General features: G+C 40.7%; 1 protein-coding gene across 2 annotated transcripts in view; it reads right to left on the reverse strand.

The window, feature by feature from the left end:
* Positions 1 to 17,888, reverse strand: part of kpna3 (karyopherin alpha 3 (importin alpha 4)) — a 30,310-nt gene extending 12,422 nt beyond the window's left edge. The window contains exons 1-13 of one of the 2 annotated variants that reach the window (XM_083889102.1): positions 17,747 to 17,888; positions 13,555 to 13,599; positions 8,089 to 8,178; positions 6,444 to 6,473; positions 5,628 to 5,680; positions 4,434 to 4,529; positions 3,143 to 3,228; positions 1,844 to 1,930; positions 1,574 to 1,743; positions 1,240 to 1,284; positions 992 to 1,123; positions 744 to 872; positions 334 to 438 (exon numbers count right to left, since the gene is read on the reverse strand). In XM_083889102.1, the coding sequence (XP_083745228.1) occupies positions 334 to 438; positions 744 to 872; positions 992 to 1,123; positions 1,240 to 1,284; positions 1,574 to 1,743; positions 1,844 to 1,930; positions 3,143 to 3,228; positions 4,434 to 4,529; positions 5,628 to 5,680; positions 6,444 to 6,473; positions 8,089 to 8,178; positions 13,555 to 13,599; positions 17,747 to 17,815 (1,137 nt within the window). In that variant the 5' untranslated portion in view covers positions 17,816 to 17,888. Of the gene's footprint in view, positions 1 to 333; positions 439 to 743; positions 873 to 991; positions 1,124 to 1,239; positions 1,285 to 1,573; positions 1,744 to 1,843; positions 1,931 to 3,142; positions 3,229 to 4,433; positions 4,530 to 5,627; positions 5,681 to 6,443; positions 6,474 to 8,088; positions 8,179 to 13,554; positions 13,600 to 13,698; positions 13,810 to 17,746 lie in introns of those variants that run through there. The other variant, XM_083889103.1, reaches the window with a different exon arrangement.
* Positions 17,889 to 20,946: the final 3,058 nt, after the last annotated feature.

The following is a 20,946-nucleotide window of genomic DNA, read 5'->3' on the forward strand; positions in this document are numbered from 1 at the left end:
TCTTAGTCTGCAGACTTGCTCGGACAGATGCACCACCAGGGGTTTGAGAAGCCAAAACATAAACTAATAAAATGATTAGAATTTACTGAAAAATGAATGAAAATGAATAGGTTTTATGGAACAAAGTGATAGATTAAAGATTAAATTATGCTTTGTTTTTTGTTTTTTGAAATAATGGACTCGGACACAAAAATATGCATGTAATGTCATTGACCCATATCAATGCTAAAATTACTCTCAATTTTAGAAGATATCATCTGTTGAGACACTTCCACATACAGAGTACAGCATTTAAAGCTCAAGGAATTTGTTTTCTTTGCATCATTTACAAACCTTTGCCAGTTGGTGAATGATCATAGGAATCAATCCAGCGTTGATCACAGCTTGAACCTGCTGCTGGTTCCCAGCTGTAATGTTGGAGAGGAACCAAACTGCTTCCTGCAAAACACACCAATCACAAATTCCAATTTAATTTAATTTTCGATGCAGTTCCATTTCAAAGCCTTTCTTTCAGTGTTTTAGTCTTGAAAGGTCCTATTTCGTCTTTGAAAAAGTAAGGGTATGCATACATGAACAGACCAGCCTCTGATATATTATACACCCCAAGAGTGAAACAGAAAGCTCCCATAAATACCATGAACTTCAGTGCAGTTCCCCATGCAAAAACCTTACTCAAAGTGGCTTGTTAGGCCATTTAAAAAAAGTCAAAATAAATGAAAACAATAACATGGAGGTTATCATACCTTGTTAATCTTTTCTTTAGGATGTGTGAGAAGGTTGGAGAAATGCGAGAGGACGTCACAGTTGAGCACAACCTGCGTTTGTTCGTCTGTCCCTGTCACAATATTCCCCACTGCCCTCAGAGCTGCCGTCTGCAGTTTTTAGGACAATAAAAAAAACACAAAATACAAATAAAAACTAAGAATTAGCAAAGAATCAAAGTGAAAATTGTGATCTAACGATGTCAATAGTCAATAAAATAAAGACTTGCCTGGACTTTCACCTCCTGATGACTGAGAAGAGGCACAAGAAACGGAACAACTCCAGAGTCGATAACCATCTGGATCTGCTCATTGCCTCCGTCCGTCAGATAAGATAGAGCCCACACTGTGTCTACTAGGATCTTAACACAGACGCATACAACTTAAGTTCATACACGGACCATGTGCACCAATGATACTGGCAACAATTACAAAAATGGCATGCCAATAATAACCAATTCTTCTCTCCGATACTTACATTTATGTCAGTGTGATATATTAGCACACAGAGGGCTGGCAAAATCTGGAGGGAAAGAAAAGTAGGTTGAATGTAGACGGAATAATAGATGGGATCAGATTAAGTCAAAAGCAGGACAGAGTGAAAAAGATAAAAAACTGTCAAAACCAGACTTCAAACGGTGCTACAAAAGCTTTACAAGTCACCAAGTCCTCTGGGAGGATGAGGCTGATTTGGTGACTGAAAATGTGTGAGGCTCAGCCTGCAGAGACACAGTCAACTGCAAAGCAACACATCCATCGTGTCTGGCACATGAGGGTATGAGGCATGCAATCACACACACACACACACACACCTCTTGCACAGTCTCCATGGGTGGTGGTGGATCCTTGTTGCGGCAGAGGTTGACAATGACCCAAGTAACATTGCGGAGGAAAGTAATGGGGATTGATGGATTAATGAAAGAGAGCAGGGGCTTGACCACGCCCAGCGAGATGACATAATCTCTGCACTGTGGGCCGTCACCTGGGCAAGCAAAGGGCAGAGGTCAACATTACTCTGTCTGCGGAATCACTTTTATGCCATATACAAACATGCACAAACTTCTGTGTCTCTCCAAACTTACCTATAATGTTTCCTAAAGCCCATACAGCTTGTTCACAAACATTTTGGTGGAGGGATTGTAGGAGCCGCAGGAAGAGGGGCACAGCATCTGGACATGCAAACATCAAGACATCAAAAACTAAACTAAAATACTTTTTTTTTTTTTAAATATCCTTCACTGGTCCTTGACATTCAGTGCGAGAGTGTGTGTGTTCACCGTTGAATGACGACAAGGAATATAATAAGACAAGGAAAACCGGAGAATAACTAAACTGTGGCTGTACTTCTTAAAGTGGAACTAGACCGGAAGTTCCTATTATCGCTGTTTTTTTTGGTGTGTATCTGCGTCATTACCTTGTTTATGAAGCCTGAGGGTTCGAAATAAACAGTTCAGCCACTGCTGAGAACGTTGTGTTTTATTGTAATCTCGGGGCTCAACGAGATCACTGAAAATCCCGTAAACGTTACGTAAGCAGCGGTTCTCCTGAACAACCGATCGTCCTGCTCCGGGCACTAGTCCGGGCACATCCGGTTGCGTACATTGAACCGCAGAAGAAGAATAACGTCCGTTGTGGAGGTGTTTCACGAGCAACAGTGTCTTCTGACTCTGGGTCTGACTCCGGTTTAAAGTCATAAAGGGACTGCGGCGGGGAGTCGTGAAGAAGCTATTTTTAAACACTGTTAAAACAATGTTTTGATAATGAGGAGCAGTGCATCCACCGTTCCAGAGAGGGAGCTGCGCTTCTGAGAGCTGACGTGATAGATTACGTCACTTCCAGATACCTGGCCAATCACAACACAGGTGGGAAGGCTCTACGCTGGCTGGCCAATCACAACACACTCTGTCTTCTCGGGCGAGATTTATGGCTAAAAATAGCGCGACTGACAAGCGCTTCGAAAAGGACAGATTTCAATCGGCTCGTTTACATCAACTAGGAGGATTTTGACCATAAAAACAACTTAATATATGTAAGTAGACCTCCATAACTCACATATATGTGCAACAGGACCACTCTATGTCACCTTTAACAAAGACAGAGACAGACAGATCTCACTTCTGCTATGTGAGTGGACTCTTTAGAATTTTAAGCTAGCGATCTTTATGCTAACGTGTTAGCATAAACGGGGGTCGTACCCATTTTCCCCCGTTTTTCCCAAAAAAGGTCCTATGTTCCCCACTTTGTATGTATGTAATACTGTCTTGTATATATTGACTTGTTCTGTCTGGAGAAGGAAAAACTTATAAAAAGATTGGTATAAAAAACATAAGCTTGCTTGGCAGATTGCAGCTATACACAAACACACACACACACACACTTACTAGATTTAACCACAGCCTGAGTCTGTGCTGAAGTCCCAGATGCAATGTTGGTCAAAGCCCAAGCTGCTTCAAACTGAAGTGAGGGGCTGTGGAAGAGAAAACAGCAGCATGTAAAAGCAAAGAAAGCTTGATTCAAGTCCACAGTAGATGGGACTTTAAAAGTGGAATAAATAACTTACATCAATATCCTCCTGTTTTCCTAAGCTCATTGAGCCCCTAAGCACCAAACACACTAAGCCTTTTTAAGTATGTTGCTCATGAGAGGATGGTTGAGTTTCCTATAGTTAGTTTATTTAAAAAAATTAATGAATAATCAGTTTTCCATTCTCTGAAACCCCAGTGAAACAGTCTGTGTGGTGGATGCTGCAATAGACACATCACTCAGGCGGAGTGGAAAAAAGGACAGACCATGACCAATAACACTCTGGTCTTCACATCGCCCTCCACATTACTGCTAGTAAACCAATACAAATGATCGTCAGTCCATCTATCCTACTAAAAAATGAATCACTTCTTTGCAGTTTCTCAAGTTTTAGTTGTGGATAGAACAGATTTATTTTATTATCTATTGTTCATTCACTGATTTAATTTGAATACTACATTATGTCTACTTAAGGGTAGGCGTTATGACAAAAATAATAGTAAAGCACATTATTATTTCTTGATTAAGGTGACAAATTATAGTTGATTACTTCAATTCCTGAACAAAAAAATTAGTTTTTAGTGGTTGAATGTTATGCTTGATTTCTGAGGAGCCCAGTGAGTTGGCTCAAATTTGGGAATACGATGAAATTGGTTTGTTATTTGCCAAATAACAACAATTTTTGTTTTCTAAAATATTTATGTTTTCTAATTTTTATGACAGGTGGTCTAATAAATGTGTTAAGCACCGTATCACAATTTTTTTTACATTGACTGAACTGAATTTTGGTTTACTATTTTGCAACCAAACTATTTACCTATGTTAAAAACATAGGTGTAAAAGAAAGAAATGTAAAACATTTAGGCCAAATAACATTTCCGAAGTACAATGGACGTTTTTATTTACAGGTTAAACACCAATGCACCGGTTGTGAGAGTGCTGTGGTATTTTTTAGGTTTAAGAGTGTAACTAACACAAGCAAATATTTTGTTGCACTTCAAGGTAAAGAATATTATCATCTCCAGAAACAGCCAACTACCCCGTGCGCCTCAACACACTTTTTCACGTGTGGACACAGTAGGATACACACTGTGTCCACACACCTTCGTTGCTGCAAAGATGGCAAAACTGTTTTGGAAGCAGACTTACTTGTCATCCCTTTCCAGGCATTTGACTAAAATGGGCAGGATACCAGACTTTATCAAGTCATCGATTGGAGGGTTTCTGTCACTCGAGAGCAGTTTTCTGAAGAAAAAAGCAAAGGGAAAACAATATATGTATATATATAAATACATACGTATATATATTAGGGCTGTCAAAAGATTAAAATGTTTAATCAGATTAATCACAGGGTAGATGTGGATTAATCACGATTAATTACCATTCGTAAATATGCCAGAAAAAAAATCAAATTTTCTCTTTATATTGTTGTAGGAAAGGAGAGATAAATAAAGTATGTGAAAATATAAATGTAAAGAACAATAAAATACTGTAAATAACTTGTAAAAACCTATACAAACTTAGTAAAAAATAAACATTACATTGTAAATAACCCACATATAGAAAAAATAAAATACTGTAAATAACTTTTAAAAAACCTATACATTGCACTGTAAATAACTCACATTATAAACAAAGTATATAAGTTATAGAAGCACCTTTGAAGCACTGCTTCTACTAGTTAGCGTCAGCTGCTGTTCAAGTCTGTGTCCCCGTTCGTTAGACAATGACTGTTATGTTTATATCATTATCTGCGCCAGCAGCGCCACTTTCAACTGGGTCTTTCTTTCTTTTTTCTACATCCTCTTTTTTCTCCCTCTTCTAACTTCCTGATTGATAACTCCTCCTCATTTTCCTTCAGCTTCATTTACAACTTGCAGAATGATAACTTCACACCGTTGTTTTTTTAACGTGAGGTGATGTGAGGCCCCTTTAGGGAGGTTTTCCTACTGAGATGTCATTGCAAATCAACCGTTGTTGTTTGTTGGGGGAAGGGGGATGCGGCTGCTCACTGATGCATTTAGGCTTCGAATGTCGGGTGCCACCCTATCGGCTCGGGGCCCCAAGCAGTTGCCTGCCTTGCCTGTTCATAAACTGCATGTCTACCCGTATCGAGATGAAAGTGAGAAAGTGTGTTAATGTGTTACAAAAAATTTATTCATTTTGACAGCCCTAATAAATATGCACGGAACATCTGTATCGCACAACTGTCATATGGATGTGTACTGTGCGGAACATGATATAGCTTGGAAATTAACTGCAAGGGAAAGGGTACGAGCAGTGCACTAGTACTCTATAATAATAATATCTGTTGTCTTTGTGTGTATTCTATCGGTTACTTACCTGGCTGCCTGCACAGCACTGAGCTGGATCACCGCGTTATCACTGGTAGCATTCTATTGTGACACAGAGCAAAAGCAATTATAAACTAGAAGCACTCGAAGAGTGCAGACCTCTGCCAAGGCAGCTCAGTGCCTACAAAATACACCCTGCTGGCGCGCAGCATGTACGGATCACGCCCAAAATTTAATCACTCGTTTCTGGTTCCACTGCGGACATTTCAGCCAAATCCGTCCGTGACTTTTCAAGTTGTGTTGCTAAAAGACAAGTCAACCAAACACTGGCGAAAACATATACCTCCTGACGGAGGTCAATAATATAAAGTAATTAGCCAACAGTTGAGAAGCTGCAGCATAACAACCACAAACATGCAGCTGCAATCAGACAAAACCTTCAGCAACACAACAATTGTGCCACAGTAAATGGCATTGCTTTTAGTGCCTTAAATGTTTGCACAGTACTGTACAGAGGACAGCTCAGGCATTTAGCCAGCAGGGCGTTCGGGCGTCCTGGGGAAAATACTATTTAGGACGCCCTATTTTTTTCATCCCGTTTCCCCCTGGACTATACTCGCTTAGAGTCTGTCCAAGATCAGTTTGGAACACCAATAAAACGATTCCAAGTGTGAAAACAGTGAAAAGTGCGCTCTTGAGAGTCTGTCAACATGTTTTACTAAGATCTACTCAGATCCCCCGTATTTCATCACGACTACTCGATCCATGAGAGCCCCGTTTTGACCTAAAATTTTCAAAAGCTAAGCATGCCCCGCAAATTTTCAGGGGTGGGGGGGGGGGGGGGTTGAAAGATATAAACTCTTACCTGTAAGATGGCATCAAGTGTGACATTTTGCTGCACAAAGAGAAATGAAAAAAAACATTAGCACTGTCATAGAGTGAAAAGTATATCTAACAACATCAAGAGCCATGAGTTTAGACACATGGACACAACCAGGGCAAAAACAGCGTATTTCCTTTAACCCATTGACGCTGGGAGAGCGGCTGCACGTTTTATACTCTCATAGACGCCAGTAAAGCGGATACGTACATTTTCGGGGGTATAAGGGTTCCTCGCGACATTGTTTTGAAATTACTTCGTGCGAACATGGAGGACTTTGACAGCGGAGAGAGTTCTGAAGGCAGTGATTTTGAGGAGTTTCGTCTTCGATGACGTCATCGCTGATAACTTCGAACGCGCTGAACAAATCGACCGGGATTTATGGTTAAGACATAATTATGTTTGAAGACGACGAGGTCGGCGACAATGACGATAAACACCACCGTAATCGACGGAGTGTTTACAACCGCGCACCAGGGGTGACGGTGGATTTACCCGCAGATGCCGCAGCGCTGTAAGCATCATCACCGTCACATGTGAAGCAGACTGTTACAGTCATTACATGCTGTTCTTGTTCTTCACACTCCATCAGGACTAAATCAAGGCACTGACACAACTTGATATTACTTTACTTTTTCTTACTGTTTTTTACTTGAAAATAGTTATTCACTTTAATTGTACATTTTTGTATCTAAATAAACTTAATTTCACAGGAAAGCCACGAAGTGAGCTCTCAAATACTTTTTGAATTGTGTTCCTATATCTGCTACAGAGGCTGAGAAATCAGTCATTTAGTAGGCATTGAAGCTCAGGTTTTAGAGACATTTTTTCCAGGCGCTTCAGGCCTTAATGAGTTAAGTCAATGACAGAAAGAAAGGGAACACAGATACAAGTGGCTGAAATTAGTTTTCTCTGCAATGGAGGTGGTTTGGGCATCTAGTCAGGATGCCTCCTGAACACCTCTGTGGGAAGGTGGTTTGGGAATGCCCAACTGGAAAGAGACTCCAGGGTAGACACAAGACATAACAGAGATTATATCCTACCTAGACCCTAAATCACGACTCTGATTAATACACAATTCCCATTTATTTCATTGTTTAAAATTTAAATGAACAAATACATTGAGTGCAAAACTGAAATATTAGGCCTGTATGCTGGCTGGCTGATATTGGATACTTGCACATATCACAGTGTTGCTATATAAACAGAATACCTGCTATACTAGGTCATAAGTATAAAAATAAAATAAAAATAACACATAACTTAAGTACCACGGCTTTGCTTTATTCCTGTTAGCTATTTCGTATTTTAGAGCATTTTTTTGTTGATTACAAATGATTACAAAACTGAAAATAGAAAAATATTTTCACTGCACACTTGCAGTACCGCCACAGCCCACTAGGCGGCCAAGGCCCAAATACACACACACTGATGTAGATGATGAACATGTTTTATGACCTAAAGCTCCAGAACGGGCACTAAATAAGTTTCGTCATCTACTTTTCCCCAATATCAACTGGGCAAAATGTTTTTGTAATTTGCGTGAATTTTGGCCTTAGAAGACAAGACATCACTCTCTTCTTCTAATAATGATAATTTCCTGCAGGCTCAAGCATACACCCACACTTACTCCTTTGAAGTCCGAGTCGACGTCTGAGTCCTCCAGACTCTCTTCCTGCGGGACGTTTCTCTTCTTCAGTAGATGTTCATCTCGTTTGTTCTGACAGGAGGGAGACAAGGAGATCAAAATGTTCATTGATGCATTCATGACTTCTTCAATAACTTTAAAAAAAATCTCCCTTTCAAATAATGTTCCAGAGCACAGCCTAGATCAGGGGTCTGCAACCTTTAGTATGAAAAGAGCCATTTTTGCTGCGCCTCCACCCAAATAAATTGTATCTGGAGCCGCAAAACCTAAAATAAAGATAAAATATATAATGTTTATAGATTGTTGTATTCATGAAATTTAAGAACTACAAAAAGAAAAATGCTGATATTTCAATGCTGCTTATACACAACACCTTATGACGTGGAGATAAAAAGGACACAAACACAAAAACACAATGTAGACCTTCCATCGTTTGTGGAAAATTAATGCAATTGGAAGTCATCCATTCATAATTGAGAAAAACTGCCTAGCATAAATAAGTATGTGGATCCAAAGATGGACAGGACTTCAAATGGCTTTCCAATTTCAATTATTTTACGTAGACATTGGATGTGACGCACAAAATGTTAAAACACTTTTATTTATCGCATTGATGTTTAAAAAAACATGTTTTGGGGAAAAAGAAAGGAGCCACTGCAGAGGGGCTGAAGAGCCACATGTGGCTCCCGAGCCGCAGGTTGCAGACCCCTGGCCTAGATGTTTGAAAAGTCATTCTAGGCAGCCAAGTCTCAGAAATCTGCAAATCTGCCTGTCGACTAATCTACTGAGCAAACAAACACTCATTTTTGAAGGACATTGAACCTCGAGGCACTCCACTATGACGTGCATTAAGGCTCCGCCATGTGAAAGCAGAAAGACCCACACGCCCATTAGAGTGCACATGTGAGTCATTGGTAGGAGGAGATTCCCTTGTCCTACATTCCTGTGCACCATTCAGATGTGCGTCACTGATGACTAATCGGCTAGTGCGGTGCTTCTTGCTGCTCTGATCCTGTGAAATGGAAAGTGCTCGACTTCAGACTCATCACTCCAACAGTGGCATACACACATTTTAGTACATGCTTGTTTGTCTGCAGACCTCAGTATTAACTTACACCTCAAAAGGGATGATGTGATGATTCAATGCCTTCTACACAGTAAGTTTTGCATGTAACAATATTAGGGGTGTAATCAACCAATGAAACTCTTGGTGGACTAAAGCCCTGAAATATCGACTACATATCGACTAATCGGGGTGCTTTACGGGTGCGGCTCTTTTCAAATTAAAAGAGGCTCTTATTTTGAAAAGACCCACAGCCGCGGCTGGAGTTCAGCAGAGTCTGACGGCTCTGACAGCATTTGGCATTACGTGCAGCTGCGCAATACCATAGCCCGTGATATACGAAAATAACTAGTAATATCAGCCCAATAACTGTTGAGGAATATTTAGATTATTTGGCTATGTGCATGTCAAACTGTGACTGAGACTGAACATAGGCACAAACAGACCGTGGGACGCTGTTGCGGGCAGGTGTGCCTGCAGTTATAAAACCAATCAACGATTATTAGACTAAAACATTGAAATATGCTAATAATTCTCATATGTTTATTAGATCCAAAACGTGACAACAAGCAGTCGGGGACCAGGAAACAGAGTTGCAGTTAAACACGCTTCTCTGTGCTTCCACTCGTTCAGTCGCCCCCTATAGATAAAGATTTTGCTAGATCTAAAGATGTATATGAACATAGATTTAGGATCAACACAGTGTCTGCCTCTAGGGCTCCAAACATTAGACAGTCACGGAGAAACAGGAGAGGAGTTATTCATAGTAAGTGCGGTTTATTAAAGCGGAACTAGACCGGAAGTTCCTATTAACGCTGTTTTTTTGGTGTGTATCTGCGTCATTACCTTGTTTATGAAGCCCTGACGGTTCTAAACAAACATTTCAGCCACTGCTGAGAACTTTGTGTTTTATTGTAATCTCGGGGCTCAACGAGATCACTGAAAATCCCGTGTTACGTAAGCAGCGGTTCTCCTGAAGAACCGATCGTCCTGCTCCGGGCACTAGTCCGGGCACATCCGGTTGCGTACATTGAACCGCAGAAGAAGAATAACGTCCGTTGTGGAGGTGTTTCACGAGCAACAGTGTCTTCTGACTCTGGGTCTGACTCCGGTTTAAAGTCATAAAAGGGACTGCGGCGGGGAGTCGTGAAGAAGCTATTTTTAAACACTGTTAAAACAATGTTTTGATAATGAGGAGCAGTGCATCCGCCGTTCCAGAGGGGGGCGCTGCGCTTCTGAGAACGGATGTGCTGGATAGTACTGGCCAATCACAAGACTGTCTTCTGGGGGTGAAAGTTCACTCTGAAACATCGCGGCTGAAAAACACTGTCAGAAAAGAGGATTTCTATCGGCTAGTTCACAGCAACTAGGAGGTTTTTGACCATAAAAACAAGTTAATATATGTAAGTAGACCTCCATAACTAACATTTATGTGCAACAGGACCACTCTATGTCACCTTTAAATATTCGTTCTCTCCGCTCAAAAGCATTGCTTGTGAATGAATTGATAGACTTACAGGATTTTGACTTGCTCTGCTTAACGGAAACATGGCTTCAAGTTAACGACTACGTATCCATAAACGAAGCAACGACCCCTTCCCACACCAATGTCCGTACCCCCAGAGGAAAGCAGCTGTGGCTAGAATTGCAGCTGTAATTGCATGATTGTGTATCCCTTAGTGTGCGTCTTTCACACAAAATTTCAATTGAATACATTTAATGTTTCTGGTCATAGCATGGCAAAATGTTGAAAAGTTAAAGGGGTGCGGATATTTATGCAACCCACTGTATCCATCAAATTTCTACTGCGTTGCTCACACCAGATCCCTTAATAAGTCACCTGTCAAGTTTGAAGCCTGTTGGTCACAGTTGCAATTAACACACAGACAGGTGTCTCTTGAGTTAATATGGGTGACATCATGCGCCTTCCATCACCTGTGATGTCACAATTTAAATCGAGGAGTTTAAACACTACACTTCTGGTGCCCCTAGCCACCTGCCAAGTTTGAAGCCTGACAAGAGACCTACTGAACAGTTATCGATTAAGTGATTAACCCATTTAAAGCTGTTGCGTAATTCTACCATTGATGACGGGAAAGCGCATACAAGCAAACGGACGACATGGACAGCGAAGAGATTTCTGAAGGCAGTGATTTTGAGGAGTTTCTCGGCTTTGTCGACAATAACGACGACGAGTTTGAAGGTTTAGAAAGCGACTGTTACAGTCATTACATGCTGTTCTTGTTATTCCCAGTCAATCAGGGCAAAATCAAGGCACTGACAAAAGTTGATATTGCTGACACAAGTTGATGTTAATTTATTTTCATACTGTTTTTTAACAGTGCTGTTCACTTTACTTTAAAACATTTTTGTGTGAAGGTGCATCTAAGAGTGCTTTACAGCATTTGGTGCACAACAAACATGTTCGCTTTACTTCAGTGCGCACCAAATCAACTTTATCTGCCCTACTTTGGTACCACTGGTTCCTCTGGTGAGAAGCCAAATGGGACTAAACAGTCTGATAAATGCACGCATCACAACATCACTCTTATTTAAACTTTGTTTATTCACATGCCACGAACTGACAACAACACAAACACTTCGCCTTCCCCTGACGTCACACCCGCTTTGATGGTCAATATTGGACATTGTTTTTGAGCCTAAAATGAAGTAGTACAGTGTAGAACATGCTTTTAATATTAATGACATAGTGTAATGCAATGTGCACCTTGTCTAATAATCGGCAGCGCCCCGCATTCTATTTGTGTCTCGGCCACGAAGCTGAGCTCCTATGTTCAGCCTTGCTCTGTGTGAGGACATGCACAGATACACCAAATAATCTAAATATTCTTAATATTAAAACAGTTATTGTGCTGATATTACTAACGGACATAGAACATTATTTTGAGATATCACGGGCTATGGTATTGCGTAGATGCACGTTACGTAAAACGCTGTTAGAGCCGTCAGACTGTTCAACAGACCTGTTGAACCCCTTTAATTTGAAAAGAGCCGCACACTTTTAATTTGAAAAGAGCCGCACACTTAGTCGATTTTTAGTTGAAATTTCAGGGCTTTAGTCGACCAAGAATTTGTGACGAAGACAGGAGCAAAGCGCGGGACGTCCTAAAGACGCCCTATTTTCCTCCCGTTTCCCCCGGCAACCACGGAAACAATGTTGCGATGACGCACGCAAAAACTGCGGCCAGCAAGCGCCTCTCTATACCCACTTAGAGTCTGTCCAAGATCAGTTTGGAACACCAATAAAATAAATTAAATGCTGGAAAGTCTCTTTGCGCAAAAGCGAAACTTGGCTGATTGGACAGATTATGAACTCCCCGCGACAGAACTAACTTCTCTCTCTCTCTCTCTCTTTGAACAGTTAACCAAAGAGATCAGCTCATCTGATGCATCGGTTATTCCTTAATTACAGCGTTAAAGGTCTTCTAGATTGAGACTGGAGTGAAAACAATGAAAATTGTTATTTCATCGCGACTGTACTCAAACACAGACATGCTGCATACCCACAGAAAGGTCAGAAACTCAGCTCATATAAACCATTCTCATGTTCACCAAACACAGTTAAAACGCCGATGGATCAAACCCGCAGGAGTTACAAAAACGTTACAGCGCACATGTTTAAAGGCGGCACCGGAGCGTCAGCGTGATTATGTAAACAGCGGAGAATCCACAGATTCTAACGGTACCATTTTTTATCACTCTACGAACAAGATTCACGGATCCAGCCCCAAAATAAGAGCAAGAAATACAAGCGGAAATGTTGTCTTACCTTTGCTGTTTATCAAAACAAGTTATTTCCACCGGGAAAAAAAACGCTTCTCATGAAGAACTACATTTCCCAGCATGCTTTGGGGACAAATCCCATTCTGATTGATCATTTACTTTGTATTTTTCAACAGTATTATTTTGTTACAGAAAAGAGAGAAGTCTTTGGTTATTTATTTATTTATGTTCAAATCTGTTCACAGTGTTCCAAAATATTTGTTATTAAATGTTACATTAATTTGCTATATAAGTAAATGTTGTTTAAATAAAAAATTTAAAAAAAAATTAAAAAATCGTGGAATGTATCGAACCGTGGGTCAAAAATCGTGATACAAATCTAATCCTGATTTTGTGTATGGTTACAGCCCTAATTTATATTATACAATTTCAGACTGGCCATGTGTGTGCTGACTTTATGGAAGTTTGCTTAGATGCAGAATATAGTACGACCAGGGATTTCTATTCTTGGACCAATGAAACTCTGGTGCAACTTGGACCTAAAGCTAGTACATATGGTGCACTTAAACCAAAACCTGAGTCTGGATGAAGTCCAGGGCTTAGTGATTGTGTGTGCAGACAAACGGTGCATCTTCTCTCACCTTTCTCAACTCAACCGTCACCTCATTTCGATGTCTTCTCATAGTCTGCAACACAAACAAAAAGAAACATTTAAGAAAATCAGCAATTACCGCAGTGGAAAAAATATACATCATACGTTTTTTTTGCAGAGATAGGAAAATTACCTAGATTTCAGGAACAATTCAAAAAACGCAAGTTTAAAGGCGTTGGGACAAATAAAAGATCACCATTGTTCTTCAAACCTCACAAACAAGTGGATTTGTGCGTGTTGAGTTTCTAGTTCATCCTGAACAGTTTGAGGTGCTCTGACATCTTGTGACTGAAAAGGTTCATGTTGCCTTCCTAAATAGCCTGTTAGGTAATCTGGGACTGTCATAACTCAGGAGGCTGCAGAGTGGTGTCTCCCAACCACTGCTCGAATAACAATAATGCCACTATATTGACCCAAACAGAAAACACCCTATTGCAAACAACATTAATGTAATAGTACAATCTGGGCATTAAGATAAAATAATGCAACTCGTTCAATGAATGTATTCAATGCAGTAGGCTACATACATTTAACATTAGGTTACATATGCTTAAATAAAAAATAAAAACTCCTAGAGCCCACAGAGGCACTAGTAGATAGTAAAAAAAAAGACATTCTTTACAAATCGTACCGTAAATCATATTGGGTTAATGTTACATGCTTAACCTTAACAGTAACCACAAATTTGTATCCAGAAAAACAGAAGGATCTTAGCGATGTGAGTGAGACTTTACTGCTTTGGAATGTAAAGCTGTTCCTTTTGCTAATGCTGTCAGAAACAAGGGGTGTTGTTGTGTCTGACCTAAATATACAAACGGATTTTCTTCTGTGTTAGTACGAGTCATCCCTTTATAGGGAACATTTTAATTCATACAGAAGAGCACAAGAGGGCCTAAGTCGGATATCCAACATGCCTGATATAGCATCAGGAATGCACTTTGCTAAGTCTGCCTGTTGCAGTAGTCATGTGCTTGTCACACCGACTACGTTTCAAAACAACCGGATCCACCTCTGGGGTACCCATAGCCCATCACAACAACCAAACAAGAATGTGTCTTCAAAGATAAACAATTAAGCCACATATGTAGTCTGAACAAATCTAGGTATTCATGTCTTATGTTGGTCACTCATCTGGTTCTGTCTGAACATAACCTTTTTTATAAACGACCCAGTCACATTGAGCATTACTGTATTCCTGAATACTCAAAGTGAATCATTATAATGTATGATGATAACTTGTCAACAAGTATTTGCCAATCGTTCAAACTGTGGATTTGCAAGTAGGACACATGAGGTTTTCATGTCACACAACCCTTTCACCTGTCACTTTAACAGCATGGCCGTTACGGAATTTGACAGCTCACCCAACATAATTAGGTCAAGTTATAGTCGGAATAGGAAATTTAATAAAAATCCAACGTTCTAATTTCGCACAGATAGATTATAACAAAAAGGTGAAATGGTTTTACTGCAAAACAACCAGCCGTTTTCAACAGCGACAGCACCTTCGGAGATGCAAGCCTACATGAGGGAGACTCCTCCCTCTTGAAAGACTTGAAATATTATGGGAATTAAGTTGAACATAAGTTCAGTTCGTTTTAAAACACAGCCTAAGAAACAGATTATTGCATTTCTGTTAAAAGCTGTAGGTGATTTCCATTTCAGGGAGTGTTTTATCCATCCAACTCTTCTTGTCAATACTGTTAATAAAGTAACACTTGTTGAAATTGTTCATAAAGTAATAAAACTGACTGTGGAACAGGGAGGGGGTGTTCAAATATATTTGAACAAATTACAGGTCATTACATGGACGTGACTAGAGCTACAGACAATGTGACCAAATAAAATGTTATTTTATCCGTAGGAAAATTCGTAGGCTGATATGCTGCTGCGTGTTGCTCGTGTTGCCGCTATACGTTAGCAGTCTCTTGCAATATTTACATGCCGTTTTGGTTTTGTCTGTCCATTTCTCACCGGTTGTATTTGTGTATATAGGGAATCCAAAATTCCACCACACAGGTGATTTTAAACAACTCGGTGCATCCTCTATCTCAAAGTTGTTGCCTACCGTCGCCATGTCTTCCCTCCAGTGACTTTTTTTAAGATAACGTAACCTATTTCTGAAAAAAAGAACATATCCTACAGTGTGAATCGTCACGCATTTGTACCGATTTTTAATAGTGTCACGATGCATCGTTACATCCCTAGACGTTACACGTTACAAAGCTCAAACTTGAGTTATCCCAATTATCCCAAACTGGAGTCTTGAGCATGACAATGTTCATGGCCTCCACGGTCATCAGATCTCAAACAGAGCACCTTTGGTGTGGTCAAACTGGAACCTCTAGCATCAATGATACGTTTGCCTCTGAGATACCTGCTGCTCATGGTATATTTTTGGAGTTGTTCCGACTCTGGTACCAGTATCAGAAAGGCCTCCAATACTGCCGAAAATGCAGGTATTGGCGAGTCCTGGAGTACAGGCACCGATCGGATACCACGTAACTTAGGGGAATCCATTTAATGGTTATCTCCGTTAGCTCTGACACAGTTCTTCTTCGTCGCTCTGCCACTGGCAGCTGCTGTTTTAGAGGCACGAAGAAGAATCGATCAGCTGAGTGATTGAACTGATGTGGTGCTTCATCCTTAAGGTATTTTGACCAAAGCATGCGACATGTTCATTAGGACACCAGGGACCTAGGTTCACTTGGTGAAATAGGCTATAATATGTCTACTTTAGCAGCAGCACTTAAGTTTTATCAAAGGAATTTATTTCTAGATATTTTAGTTAAGTTGCAGTTGCACTACTGTTTTATACTGTTCAAGTTAAAAAAAATAATTGTACATATAAATGGCTTCCATTTGCTGTATTCATTCATGTTTTTAAGAGGGTTTAACCTGAGCCAGGCCTCACCACAATGATAATCATATTACGGTCATGCAGGTGCAGTGTAATTTTTTTTTTTTTTAAAGAATGAAAATTACAACACATTGGTATCAGTATCGGCCTGATACCCACTGCAAGTATCAGAATCGGGAGGGGAAAAGTGGTATCGGAACATCTCTAGATATTTACTTTTTTCTGATCAACCTCTGTAAACCTGAAATATAGTTGATTGTAAAACCTGTGGTTGAGCAGTTTCCTGAAATATTCCAGCTCGTCTAATGGTTAGACCTGACAACCATGTCACCTTCGAAGTAACTTTAATAACCCGTCTTCTCCATTCTGATGCTGAACTTCATCAGATTGTCTTGACCATGACCACATGCAATGACCTGAACAGGTGAATGCATGCATCAATCCATCTCAAGTACACGATTCTTCAGTGTTAGTGTACTTTGCTACTTGTTTTCCCTGCTTCACATACACATACTGTTCACTATATAATCTGCGAGAGCAAATACGTCTACCTCATTTATGTTACTCCCATTGTACCACTCTAAATTGAGCTCTCTGCACCACTGTTAATTCAATGTCCATCGTTTTTGAATGGCTACGTATGCGTAAAGTACACGGTTCAGGAGTTATTCTAAACACTTTAGGTGTGAGCCAGCAGCTAAGTGTTTGCTAGCTCACCTGTTTTTACACGCTGGCGCTCTACTTGACAGCGTTAGCAAGCTAACAAGGAGGGGCAGCGTTTAGTTTAGTGTGGATGTAGACCAACCGTGTAGCTTTAGTTAAACCTATAAATTGACGTTTTGCTACTAATGTCAATTGCACGTAATGTTCGCGAGTTAACGCAGGTATTAACGGAGGTCGGCTGGTTTGTATAAACATGTCACATCGGGGTGCCGGAGGCCCAGCCTCGCTTGCGACCGGTGTCCATCCAACTTGCTAGTTAACGTTAGCTGACAGTGACAGCTACATTGGCTGTCCTTAATGTTATTATTTCAAAGGGTGAAATTGTAATGTTGTGCCTTCTCGTACATACGTTGACTCGGGACACTTGGTGGGCCACCGGGCGTTCGTTCGAGATCTATCGGGTAATTATGGAGCGACATTGCCTACAAACAGGCCAATAAGCACTTCTGATGGCGAAATGCTCACGATAAGCTAGCTAGCTAGCAAGCAACTGCAGCCGGGGCCAGGCTCCCCCAGCGAGGCCCTCGGACTATCACTTTTCCACGTAAAAACCGATCCATTTTGGACTGTTTACAATAGCACCACAACGCTGACTCACCTCGACATCGCGACCCTTGTTTTTAAAGCTCTTGATGCGGTGGTTTTCCAAGCCGGCGTTTTCTGCCATGGCTGTACGGTGTTTCTCTACTGCTCCGGCTTTAAGGATCTCCTCAGTGAAAGACGAAGCACGGCAGCTCCTCCGCTGCTGCTGCTGCTGCTGCTGCTGCTGGACGAGGAGAAGTGGGCGGGTGTGACAGGGTGCAGAGTGAGGGGAGGAGCTTATCCATGAATAATATTATTATTATTATTATACATATTATTATTGTTGCTTTTATCATTATAAGTTTAAGAATTTGTCGTAGTTAGTTATCTTGTGATCTACTGTCTTGCTTGTACACTAAAATACAGTTTCACGAATTCCTTTTTTTTTTTTTTTTTCGAGACTTTGATCATTTTACATCAAAGGATCATACAAGCCGTTTCTGCTTTTCTTGGTGTTTTCAGTGTGTTTTTACACAAAGAACAAGAAAATAATATGAATTCTTCTCCTAAACATAATTTCGACTGAGAGGCGTAATGCTGCCCTCCACAGTTCAAGATTCAAGATTCAAAGTGTTTATTGTCATATGCACAGTAAAGAAACACGTTTTCCTGTACAATGAAATTCTTACTTTGCTGTCAACTCAAAAATACCAGCATAAAGTAGAAAGAAATGTTTTAAAAAGTATAATATACATAAGAAAAAATAGTAAATAAATATTACCAAAAAAACTAAAATAATATATATGCATGGAATAAGTATAAACATGTGTAAGAAGAACTGTACATAAAGTGCACACTGGTTGTGCAAGATGCTCTGCAACAGATTTAAAGTGACATGTGTTAGGTTTAAAGTGTCAATTGTAGTCCTGCTCAGCTGTTCAGGATTCTGATGGCAGTGGGGTAGAAAGAGTTCTTTGTTGTTCGAACATGTTCCGTCTTTCTGTTTTCCGTCTATTACCGAAAAACGGTGCCTTTTGGTTGGTTTGAACATGCATGAAAAATCCCAAAACTCAAGAAACGCTGAATATTTTTTCCCATATTGTATTGTCGTTAGCTATGAATGTCGTGAAATGGCTCAACAGTGCCCCCTAAAGTCAGCCACTGGAACACGTCGGTCCCGACTCCTAAAGGTCGCAAATTTGCGAAGCTTATGAATGTAACAAAAACAAACAAACATTGAAACCATATTTTAAATCCAAAAGAAAGCTCCATTTTTTAAAATTTTGTGGTAATTTTTGAAGTTTACATCTTGTACTTCCCCAGGAAGATTTGAAGGCCCTATTGTTTTTGCTTTTTTTGCTTGGATCATTATTTTGCCAAAAATAGTGCCTTAAAGGAGAAACCAGAGATGGCATGTCAGAGATCTGACATGTGATTGATTTGTCACGCCGATCATGCGCACTGTGTCTTATACAATAAAGGCTCGACAAGAGGTTTAAAGGGACACTGTGTAGTATTTATGGGTTTATATAACCCAAAATCCACTTTTTTATACATATTATGTGCTCCTGCATTGTCTAGTCGCTGTATAATAGTTTTTGTCTCATGGTCGCGGGCCGCGGTTGCATAGCCACTGTTAGCAGAGAGACGCCATGTTTCTACCGGAGCCTGTAAGGACAAACGCGAGAGAACAAATCAAGCGTCTCTTTACTTGTAGCAGGAAGTCCCGCCTCCTCTCTCTCCGCTTTGTCTGCTACGGCCGCGGTAGCTCCGCCCTCTCCCTCGCCTCACGAACCTCATCTTCTGACACGGAGAAAGACGACGAGGACGACATTTGACCGGCTGAGAACACCTTAGCGCTCAGGGAAGGGAGGGGGTGAGCAGAGGAGCAGTTCTTTGTTGTAAATTTCAGCCTCTCCTCTAGATGGCACTATAAACTACTTACTTCACCTTTAACTCTATTAACAACCAGGGCCTTCACAATGCAGTCAGACTAACTAGCTAAGCTAAGTAGCAGTGTTCTTTTAGAGCTGGAATGTAACGGGACCGTATCTATGTTCCCCGGGTCCTATGTTCCCCGCTTTGTATGTGACCGGGGAACATAGGACCCTTTCTCTAACCCTAATCCTAACCCTACCCTTTTTCAAAAAAAGGGTCCTATGTTCCCCTGTCACATACAAAGTGGACCTTTTTTGGGAAAAACAGGGAACATAGGACCCGGGGAACATAGGTACGACCCCAATGTAACTGTTGACCGCAAAACAACAAGCTAGGTTTTTATTTTTCAAACAGGGAGCACATGTTTATTAATTACATGGGTCTTTCTGCTGTTAGCTGTTAGCTGTTAGCTGTTAGCTTGGGGCTGGAGCTAACTGTCTGTTACTACCACCAGTGATGAATACTTACTTTGTTGAAAAACTTTCTGATATGCTTTCTTCATTCACGTTATTCTGCTAAACTGCTGTAGTCGCTCCTGTGCTTCAAGGTGCACACGCGCTGCAGGAGTGCAAGCAAGGTCGCAGGGAAAACGTGGACTGGATTTTCAGTGATGTGGGCATTCCCTATATGAACAAGTGGAATGGATTGGATAACTCCGCACTGAAGGGGCTCTCGACTGCGTAACCACGGAGACCCCTCGATCCTTCATACTTCTGCGTCATGGTGACGGATACGCACTGCAATTTCCCAGTAGTCGGAGACAGATTTGGTACCAAATTATTAAAAAAAAACATTTAATTTTGTCACTATTGGTCTAAAAAGAACTTGTTTTGAAAAAATAAAAATAAAAGTACGATTACTCGCTGTAAATGAATGCTCCCTGTGCGGTGCGTAATAACAACTCTATGACTGCAGCGTCTTCAGTTACGCAGCGCCATAACTCTGGCTTACCTTGGTCAATTAGGGTGATTGACAGCTCGTTTTAAACCTCTAAACCGGTAGAATCAGACACTGGTCTCCAAATGCGTGTGAATCACTTCATTAGCGAGTCAAAAGGGCATAAATGCATATGACGTATTTGTGCGGACATCCGCCCTTCTCTAATCAGAACGACCTAATGTCGCTCTGTAATGATCAATCAGACCGGGATTTGTCCCCAAAGCATGCTGGGAAGTGTAGTTCTTCATTAGAAGTGGTTTTGTTCTGGTGTCGTGCCGATGTAGGTATGTGAGTACGCCCTCTTTCAGTATGAAAACTGCGCACTCTCTTATACATGAGGCCCCTGGAATTCAAAGAAATACTTCAAGACACAAAAGGTTTATTGAGTCAACGATATTT

The sequence above is a fragment of the Microchirus variegatus genome, assembly GCF_963457635.1.
Source record: "Microchirus variegatus genome assembly, chromosome: 5".
In the NCBI taxonomy this organism is placed as follows: Eukaryota; Metazoa; Chordata; class Actinopteri; order Pleuronectiformes; family Soleidae; genus Microchirus; species Microchirus variegatus.